Source organism: Macrobrachium nipponense, chromosome 23, assembly GCF_015104395.2.
Source record: "Macrobrachium nipponense isolate FS-2020 chromosome 23, ASM1510439v2, whole genome shotgun sequence".
NCBI classification, from domain to species: Eukaryota; Metazoa; Arthropoda; class Malacostraca; order Decapoda; family Palaemonidae; genus Macrobrachium; species Macrobrachium nipponense.
Window position 1 is genome coordinate 4,489,903 of NC_061090.1, and position 10,504 is coordinate 4,500,406.

At 38.6% G+C, this 10,504-nt stretch overlaps 1 protein-coding gene across 1 annotated transcript; it reads right to left on the reverse strand.

Moving 5' to 3' along the window:
* Nucleotides 1–2,062: 2,062 nt before the first annotated feature.
* Nucleotides 2,063–3,772, reverse strand: LOC135195859 (interaptin-like). The gene has a single exon (XM_064222372.1). It carries the CDS (start codon nucleotides 3,770–3,772, stop codon nucleotides 2,063–2,065), a length of 1,710 nt encoding a protein of 569 aa, XP_064078442.1.
* Between the last annotated feature and the right edge of the window lie 6,732 nt (nucleotides 3,773–10,504).

A 10,504-nucleotide genomic window follows, 5' to 3' on the forward strand; every position in this document is an offset into this window, starting at 1 on the left:
GGGCAGCCAGCTCTGGGCTAGAAGTGTTAAACCAAGGGGACAACTGTTGGGGGGAACAGTTTTCCTCTTGACGTAGCACTTCCAGCCCAGAGCTGGTTGCCCAAGAACTAGTTACCATGCTTCTCCAGAAGCATTACTGGGCAAATAATCAACTCTTTGGCCAGAGGTGTATCATCAATGGGTCATCTGTTCCCCCAAACAGTTGTCCCCTTGGGCAAATGGTCAACTTTTTGGTCAGAGGTGTTACACCAAGGGGACAACTGTTGGGGGAACAGTTTTCCTCTTGATGTAGCACTTCCAGCCCATAGCTGGTTGCCCAAGAGCTAGTTACCATGCTTCTCCAGAAGCATTTTTGGGAAACATGGTAGCTAACTCTTGGGCAACCAGCTCTGGGCTGGAAGTGCTACATCAAGAGGTCAACTGTTCCCCCAACAGTTGTCCCCATGGTGTAATACCTCTGGCCAAAGAGTTGACCATTTGCCCAAAAATGCTTCTGGAGAAGCAAGGTAACTAGCTCCTGGGCAACCAGCTCTGGGCTGGAAGTGCTACATCAAGAGGAAAACTGTTCCCCCCAACAGTTGTCCCCATGGTGTAACACCTCTGGCCAAAAAGTTGACCATATGCCCAAAAATGCTTCGGGAGAAGTAAGGTAACTAGCTCCCTGGGCAACCAGCTCTGGGCTGGAAGTGCTACATCAAGAGGAAAACTGTTCCCCCCAACAGTTGTCCCCATGGTGTAACACCTCTGGCCAAAGAGTTGACCATTTGCCCAAAAATGCTTCTGGAGAAGCATGGTAACTAGCTCTTGGGCAACCAGCTCTGGGCTGGAAGTGCTACATCAAGAGGAAAACTGTTCCCCCAACAGTTGTCCCCATGGTGTAACACCTCTGGCCAAAGAGTTGACCATTTGCCCAAGGGGACAACTGTTTGGGGGAACAGATGACCCATTGATGATACACCTCTGGCCAAAGAGTTGATCATTTGCCCAGAAATGGATATGGAGAAGCATGGTAACTTGCTCTCGGGCAGCCAGCTCTGGGCTGGAGGTGTTAAACCAAGGGGACAACTGTTGGGGGAACAGTTTTCCTCTTGATGTAGCACTTCCAGCCCAGAGCTGGTTACCCAAGAGCTAGTTACCATGCTTCTCCAGAAGCATTTTTGGGCAAATGGTCAACTATTTGGCCAGAGGTGTTACACCAAGGGGACAACTGTTGGGGGGAACAGTTTTCCTCTCGATGTAGCACTTCCAGCCCAGAGCTGGTTGCCCAAGAGCTAGTTACCATGCTTCTCCAGAAGCATTTTTGGGCAAATGGTCAACTCTTTGGCCAGAGGTGTTACACCAAGGGGACAACTGTTGGGGGAACAGTTTTCCTCTTGATGTAGCACTTCCAGCCCAGAGCTGGTTGCCCAAGAGCTAGTTACCTTGCTTCTCCCGAAGCATTTTTGGGCAAATGGTCAACTCTTTGGCCAGAGGTGTTACACCAAGGGGACAACTGTTGGGGGAACAGTTGACCTCTTGATGTAGCACTTCCAGCCCAGAGCTGGTTGCCCAAGAGCTAATTACCTTGCTTCTCCAGAAGCATTTTTGGGCAAATGGTCAACTCTTTGGTCAGAGGTGTTACACCAAGGGGACAACTGTTGGGGGAACAGTTGACCTCTTGATGTAGCACTTCCAGCCCAGAGCTGGTTGCCCAAGAGTTAGCTACCATGCTTCTTCAGAAGCATTTTTGTGCATTTGTTAACCATCCATTCTTTAGTACCTGCCGATATTTTTTGGGAGAGCTATGACCATCATATTTCCATATCTCGCTCTACATTTTCCTCGGAGTTGTATTCTCCATTTCCCCTTGGTTTTCCTCTTAATGAATAGAGACGGAGGTAATGCTGATCTTGATTCATGGATCCTTGAGCCATCACTGCATTCCCCTCATGAAAGCCTCTCACTGGGGACTCTTTGGCACGGCACCTGCTCAGCCATCTTTTCTTTCCGTCGCTTAATTGCTAATTCTTTCGTAGCTTGGGGAATTATTCATTTTCTTTAGGAAGCAGTCCCTTCTCTTTTCTCATCTCCTGTCCTTCATGTTCTCTTTCCTTTGGAGACTTAGTGCAACGCTCCCCAGTTCCTTGTATTTTTGCTCCCCTTCGAGGACCTGTTTCCAAAGTAGTTGCTGTCCTTTTTTTAATGTTCTTATTTCGCTCAGCAATCTTCTATATTTTGCTGTGCCTCTGTCTTCCTTTTCATTATTGGCTCCTTCTTCTTGACCCTTCTTGGCTGTACTGTCAGAGTCCCTCTCCTTCTCCTCCTCCTCCACCCGGGGTGAGATTCCGGGTGCCTCTTCATTTGGACTGGCAGTTGGACCTTCCCTCAGGGCCAGTATTCTGTCCAATTCTAGACGAGATAAGGCCAGAGAGCTCTCCAGTTGCTCCTTTTCCTCCTCCAGTCTTGCTATGTCTTCTTTCAGGGCAACCATTTCTGCTTCCATGTATAAACCTTGTCTCTCCTGATTCTGCATCCTCATCAACGAGGTCTCTAAGTGGTGATCTAAATTTGCTACAGTGTTTTCCAGAAGCACCACTTTTCTGTTTTCTTCCATTTTTTCTTTCTCAAGGAAATCGATCTTCCTCTCCTTTTCATCGTTTCCATTCTGGAGACGATTCATTTCTTCCTCAAGAAGAACAATCTTTATCTCTTTTTCCTTGTTTCCATTCTCGAGATGTTTTACTTCTTCCCTGAGAACGCTTTGCTGTTCTTCCATTTCTCTCTTCAATCTCTTAATGTCCTTCTTAGCTTCTGCAAGGTAGACATTTTTGTCCTTCATCGCCTTCAACAAACGAGAACACTTGCTCTCGAGAGCCTCAATCTCTTTCTTTTGTCCCTCTTTCAGATATTGGACATTCTTGTCTTGGAGGCGATTCAGTTCCTTCTCAAGGAGATCGATTTTCCTTTCCTTTTCATCGTTTCCTATTTGGAGATGATTCATTTCTTCCTTAAAGTCGTCAATTTTCCTCTCCTTTTCATCGTTTCCATTCTGGAGACGATTCATTTCTTCCTCAAGAAGAACAATCTTTATCTCTTTTTCCTTGTTTCCATTCTCGAGATGTTTTACTTCTTCCCTGAGAACGCTTTGCTGTTCTTCCATTTCTCTCTTCAATTTCTTAATGTCCTTCTTAGCTTCTGCAAGGTAGACATTTTTGTCCTTCATTGCCTTCAACAAACGAGAACACTTGCTCTCGAGAGCCTCAATCTCTTTCTTTTGTCCCTCTTCCAGATCTCGGACATTCTTGTCTTGGAGGCGATCCAGTTCCTTCTCAAGGAGATCGATCTTCATCTCCCTTTCCTTGTTGCAGTCTTGGAGACGACTCAGTTCTTCCATGAGACCGCTTTGCCGATCTTCCATGTCTCTCTTTACTTTCTGATTGTCGTCAGCCAAGATCTGCGCCTCCCTCTTCATACCACGAATTGTCTCTTCATATTGCTCGTGTTCGTGTTCTTGCTGCCTCCTTAATTCGATGTTCTCCTGGGCGAGTTTTGCCGTCTCCTTTTTCAGACCAAGAACCAACTCGTAGAGGTCCTTTCTCCCGCTGTCCTGCAGGAGGGACGGCCTGGGGAAATCGGTGTGGTCTGGAGCGGTTATGATCTGTGCCATGATATCCAAAAAATCTTTGTCATCGTCCGTCTGCATTGTTCCCGAATTAGATGGGGTTCCTTGCCTTGCTTTAGCGTCCTTCTTAGCCTGTTTCAGGTATTTATTCTTATCTTGCATCGCCGTCATCAAACGAGAACACTTGTTTTCGAGCGCCTGAATCTCTTTACGATGTCCTTCTTCCAGATTTCGAAGTTTCTCGTCGTAGAATTCTCTCAGGGTCAGCAATTGATCCTTTTGGTCAGCGGAGTCGTTGGTGGTCGTCGGGTTAGTATCATCGGTGAAATATTTAATCCTCTCCTCCTCCTCCTCCTCCTCCTACTACAGTGTTTCCACTAGTAAACTCTGTTCCTGAGAACAGAGCCAACAATTTATAAAGAATATCAACGCGGGGAATCAATCTTCGGGCCCAGCATCCAAAGTTGCGAAATCGTAACAAAACTAGAAACTCTGTTCGTAAAAACAGAGCCAACAAATTATAAAGAATATAAATGCTGGGAATCAATCTTCGGGGGCCCCAGCATCCAAAGTTGTAAAATCGTAAAAAACAAAACCATAAAACTTCGTTCGTTAAAACAAAAAAAGAGGCCAACAAATTATAAACAATACACATGCTGGGAATCAATCGTCCGGCCCAGCATCCAAGCAATATCATCATGAACAGATTTAAAACTTTAAATGTTTGTGACTGCATGATTATGTCGAGTCAAGACGCCTGTCGCTTCCCATAGTTTCAGAATCTGCCACCAGCTCCGGAGCTGGCTTCACGGGTCCTTCTCGAAGAAGTCGTCAGCGAGTCATTTTGCTCACACGAGAATTAGAAAATCGGAAAAAACATCGAAATTTCACGTGAATTTTCAGATCCTAACGCCACTGGGGGTGGGGAAGGGGGACGAAAAGTGCCACCGTACACATTATGGCGGTTATTCGCGCCGATCATACGAAATGGGGAAAATAACACGCGTACGATACATTCAAAAGACTCTGTCCAAAACAGAGAAATATGAGCACAGGTTCTTCATTTGTTTAAGAATGGCCATAACATAACGAAGATTACTTACACTGAATAAGGATGATTATCATCAAATAACATAACGCAAAGCGTATTCATTTATAAGTAATTATGAGTACACATTCACACATACTTACAATGTATATATTATATATAATATATGTGAATATATAAATAGATTTGTATAGATATATATATATATATATATATATATATATATATCTATTATATATATATATACAAATTCTATACATATATCATACATATATATATTATATATAAATAGATAATATATATATTATATATATATATATCTATATATAATATAATATATATATAATAATATATTCTATATAATATATATAATATATATTATATATATATATATATATATATCTATATATATATATATATATATATATGTTTATATATATATATATATATATTTATATATATATATATATATGTATAATATATTTATATTATATAAGATATATATATATATAGGATATATTTATATATATAAAATTTCTTATATATATATATATATATATATATATATATATATATATAGTTAATATATAATATATATTTATATATATATATATATATATATATATATATATATATATATATATATATATATATATATACTATATATATATTTATTTATATTTTATATATATATATATATTCTAATTTATATATATATATATATTTATTATAGTAGATATACTATATAGATTTTATATCTATATTCATATTCTTATATATATATATATATATATATATATATATATAGTATATATATATATATATATATATATATATATATATACATATATATATATATATATATATATATATATATATATATATATATAATATAATATATATATATGTATATATATCACAAGGCAGAGAGGTACAGGCATGTCTCAGCATACATAATTTTTTGCCGACGTTTCGCATCGCTTTGATGCATTTTCAAGGCTGGGAAATTGATAAAGATACAAACATATAAGACTCGTCACTGATAGAATACGGTTATATAATGTTAAAAATTGGACACTAAAACATTTAAAATGTGAAAAATTATTATACAACAACACTAGGTTGGAGAGACAACCTACCAGAGTAAAAAATAGAAGGTGACTGAAGGACAGAGTGGTAGAAAGAAAAAAAAAGAAAAAACTCACACACAAAACTATACAAAAGACGAGAGACAACTTATGTAAACAAACATGTGGTTAGGCTAAAAACAACTGAACTGATGAGGACTGGGCATTTAAATTCGGTACATTGGTCTTGATTAAAATGGATTCCAGTGTTAAAAGTTCATCATCCTTATTGGCTGATCCAATAATTTTTAAATAATCGATGTCCAAGCGGGAGCGACAGGTAATAGTGTGGTTATGGATGCTAGATAGCTCAGGATTGGATAGTTTTCATCCTGTTCGGAAACTGACTCCTTTGTAGGCGCAGAAACGGACTTTTAGCAGCCTCTTTGTGCATCCAACATAAGTACCCCGATCACATCTGGGACAAGTGTATTTATAAACTATGTTGGACATCAAAGGCTGGTTTAATCCGTCTTTGGCTCTGAAAAGAGATCGGATGGTTAGAGGATTTTTCGGAATTAATTTTAGGTTCAAGGCTGGTAATTCATTGTTAATTAATTGTATAACTTTCTTTTTGAAGGAATTGTCATGGAGAAAAGGGAACTTAGCATAGATAATTAATTTGGGAACGATATGTATAGGAGGTGGGGGGTTCATTTTCATGTTTAAAAATTTATTGAGAGTTCTATAAAAGTGCACTGACGGGAAACAGTTGTTGTTAAAAATTTTCACTAAAAAATCTATTTCGTTGTGGAAATAGACCCAACTTGAAGTGAGGACAAAGGCTCTATGAAGGAGGGTGGAGAGGGCATTTAATTTGAAAATTAAAATTACATGAGCTATAGAAATTTGTCCCTAGCCTGTGAATGTACTCTTTCTGTAAATTCCTGTATGAAAGCTATTATTGTCTCTGGAAACAAGTAAATCTAAAAATGTCAGGGAGTTATGGTGAACTTGATATGAGGATGTTGAGAGTTCATAAATTCTAAAAAAGCTTCAGCATTAAAATCAAACCTAAACAATGCACACGTGTCATCCACGTACCTTCTGTAAAACAGGGGGTAAATGTTGAGGGGGCAACTGTCAAAGATGGTCTCTTCCAGGGAGTTCATAAAAATATTGGCGAAGGTGGGACCAAGTGGGCTGCCCATCGCCATCCCTTCAATTTGCTTAAAACAAGTCTTTAAAAATAAAAGTCGTGTCCTGCACGGCCAATTGTTGCTAACTAAAAGTTGCTACGACGAGTAAAACCTTTAAAAATAGTCAGACAGAGGAAAAAATTTATCTAAAATAATTTCGATAGTTTCTGTAACTGGAATACTGGTAAATAAGGACTCAACATCAATACTTACCATAAAGAGATCAGAATCTTGCTTTAAAATATCATTTTTAAAATCAGATGTGTTTTTCACGTTATGGGTACTATGGGCGAGTGGTTCTAGGAGAGGAACAAGGTACTTGGCAAGGTTATAATTAGGGGTGTTAAGTGAAGATAGAATTGGTCTAAGTGGGACGCCCTCCTTGTGGATTTTCGGGAGACCATACATAATCCCGTAAGTGGCCCCAGTAACATATGAATTCTGAGAAGTCATCTCATCAATAATGTTTTTATTTTTAAGAAGTCTTAGAAATCTGTTGATCCTATCCTCTACTTTAATAACATTCTGAAGGTTAGGAGTTCCCAAGTTCTGAAATTTGGTGGTGTCGTCGAGTATCGAACACATTTTCGTCACATAATCGAGTTTATCTAAGATTACCGTTCCCTTACCTTTATCAGGATGCAAAATGATAATGTCCTGGTCTTTAGTTAATTCTTTCAAGATTAGGAGATCCTCTTTCTTGAAGAAAGGAGCCCATCTAGTTTTTAGATTATTGTAGGTTTGGTGGGCTAGAGCTGACAGATGTTTTCTTAGATAATCTGTATTATTATAAAACGGCAATTTGGTCAGTTTCTGAAATAAAATTTCTAAAGGGAGAAAAATTGTTGAAAACTGGGTTTAAAACTAGGGAGACAAAAGTCTGAACCTAATGATAAAAGTTAATGTTATTGTTAAAAGATGGAATAGAAATGCCCAGGCCTCGCAGTTTCTTGTTGTGTCTCGTCTCCACACTCTGCACAAATAGAGAAATGGAATTGCTAAAAAGTTTCGTAAATATAAAATGGTCAATTAAAGTTAATGAGTCCTTAACAATAGTTTTGTATTTAACAGTTAATGTGAGAAACCTCTTTAAATCCTTATATTTAGAATTTATTTCAATCTCCAAAAGTTTGTTAACCGTGTCATGATAAAATTCAGAACGATACAGAGAAGCTTTATAAATTTTAAATTTAATAAAGTTGGGGACAATGTTGTTGAATTGACAATACTGGAGAAACGTAAGGTCCAATTTAGTTTTCTCTAGTTTCTTGGTGTGTTTCTCGAGCAAACGGCAGTTAACCAGCACTTGAGTATTATATCTCGTCCTTATCAATTCATGGAAATTACTAATTCCTCGGGATCTCAGTCGGAAGAGGAACAAGAACACGAAGAAGAAACTTCAGAAAGGCATGGTCCAGTCCTTGGAATAATTCCCGTAGATAGAAGACTAGTAAGGGGGCTCTAGCCCTACAGATATCACAAGGCGGAGAGGTAAAGGCATGTCTCAGCGTACATAATTTATGCCGACGTGTTACATCGCTTCGATGCATTTTCAAGGCTGGGAAATTGATAAAAATACAAACATATGACTCGTCACTGATAAAACACGGTATAATATTTAAAATTGGACACTAAAACATTTAAAATGTGAAAAATTATTATACAACAACACAAGGTTGGAGAGACAACCTACCAGAGTAAAAAATAGAAGGTGACTGAAGGACAGAGCGGGAGAAAGAAAAAAAAAAGAAAAAAACACCCACACACACACAAAACTATACAAAAGACGAGAAACAGAGCTTATGTAAACAAACAAGTGGTTAGGCTATAAACAACTGAACTGATGAGGACTGGGCATTTAAATTCGGTACATTGGTCTTGATTAAAATGGATTCCAGTCTTAAAAATTCATTATCCTTATTGGCAAAAACCCGAGCATATACCTCTTTAGGCTGTTCGTGGCAGTCAGCAACTTTATCCACTCGGTTATCGCACTATAGGTTATTCTTTTAATCCCCCCAGATGCTGAAACCTTGCCGAGGATGGGGGGCTTAGGGTTCAGCAGCTGGGCCCTGATGCCTGGTGGGAACTGCTTTCTCGCTAGGCCTTGGTGCCCAGCTGTTGATCCAACTAAATAAGTCAGCCCTTTTCCTTAGACTAAAAACTTTTCATCTTTCTGCTTCTTCCCCCTATAAGATAAGGATTTTATGTTGATGACTTTTGGCTTCGTTTTGGACATGATTTGGAATTATTCCTGGGATTTGAAGGGGGGTGAGGATGGACGGCATGCCACCTCTCCCGTAGAACTCAAGTACCTGACGTGGTCGAGCGAGGGGAAAGTTTAATGTCAAACCCTATCCTCAGTGCCGGGTCTGATCTCGACGGACATCATGACACCTTAGCCTGGAGATTAGGGCTAGGTTGTATATCTGGGTAATTACCCCTAGGAACGACCCTGAAATTAAAGGGATGACCCGTCCCTCCTTAAGTGTGGCTCCATGGTGGGTATGGGGAATATCTGGATGAAAAAAGTTTTATTTTTCCACGTTTATAATGGCAAGAAACATCCCCCCCCTATTTTCTGTTGGACGAAGAACCTTATGCTTTCTTCAAAGGACCTGTCCGTGGAATCCCTCCAAAGCTCTAGTTTGGCTACTTTAGAGCCATACGTACCAAACACACTGTCTCAAAAGAGAAGAACATTTAAAAGAATAACAATGGAAGATATTTTTTCCCCTCCAGTGTGGTCTCAGTATATCGTGACAATCCCCGATTCTCAGTCGAAAAAAACAAAATCATCGTAAAGGCTAAATATGAAGAAGAATCGAAAAAATTACTTGAAATTACAAAACTTGGAATTCACCATGTAAATGCTTCTGACAAGGCCCATTATAACACGAGAATTGGAACCATGTTGCTCGATAAGCTTAGAATTAAAAATGACACCAATGAATCTGTGTGTGAAACATTAAAAGAAGTCCTGGAAGATCAAAAACATAATGTTAAATCAGTTATTGTTTATGAGAGAAAAAGTGCTAAAAAAAAAAAAAAAAAAAAAAAAAAAAAAAAAAAAAAAAAAAAAAAAAAAAAAAAAAAAATAAAACTGGAAGAAGTCTAAAAATAGCTAGTTATTCTTTCACAGCAAACGATTCCAACACATATGAAAATAGGAAACAAAAGAATAGCAATTAAAGAAGAACATCCAAAACCTATGCAATGCAAGATTTGCTTGAAATTTGAACATACAGCAAAACGATGCAAGTCTTTGGGCTCGCCTAGATGCTTTAAATCTGGCTCCTTGGAGCATAGCAGTGATGAATGCTCCCAAACCCTAAAAAAAAAAATGCTTTAACTGTAATGGTTCGCACCATGCTTATGTAAGGGAATGTGTATATTTCAGATATTTCCAAGAAGCCCTTACCAGATCAAGAAAATTTGGCATAACAGTTAAGGAGGCTAAGGAAGACATGAAAGAAGAAGAAATACAGCCTCCCCGGAAAACATTTGCAGATACGCTCAAACACCAAAACAAAAGCATATCCAGCGATATTTCACAAGCTACCCAATCTTCTAACACCAGAAATCAAAT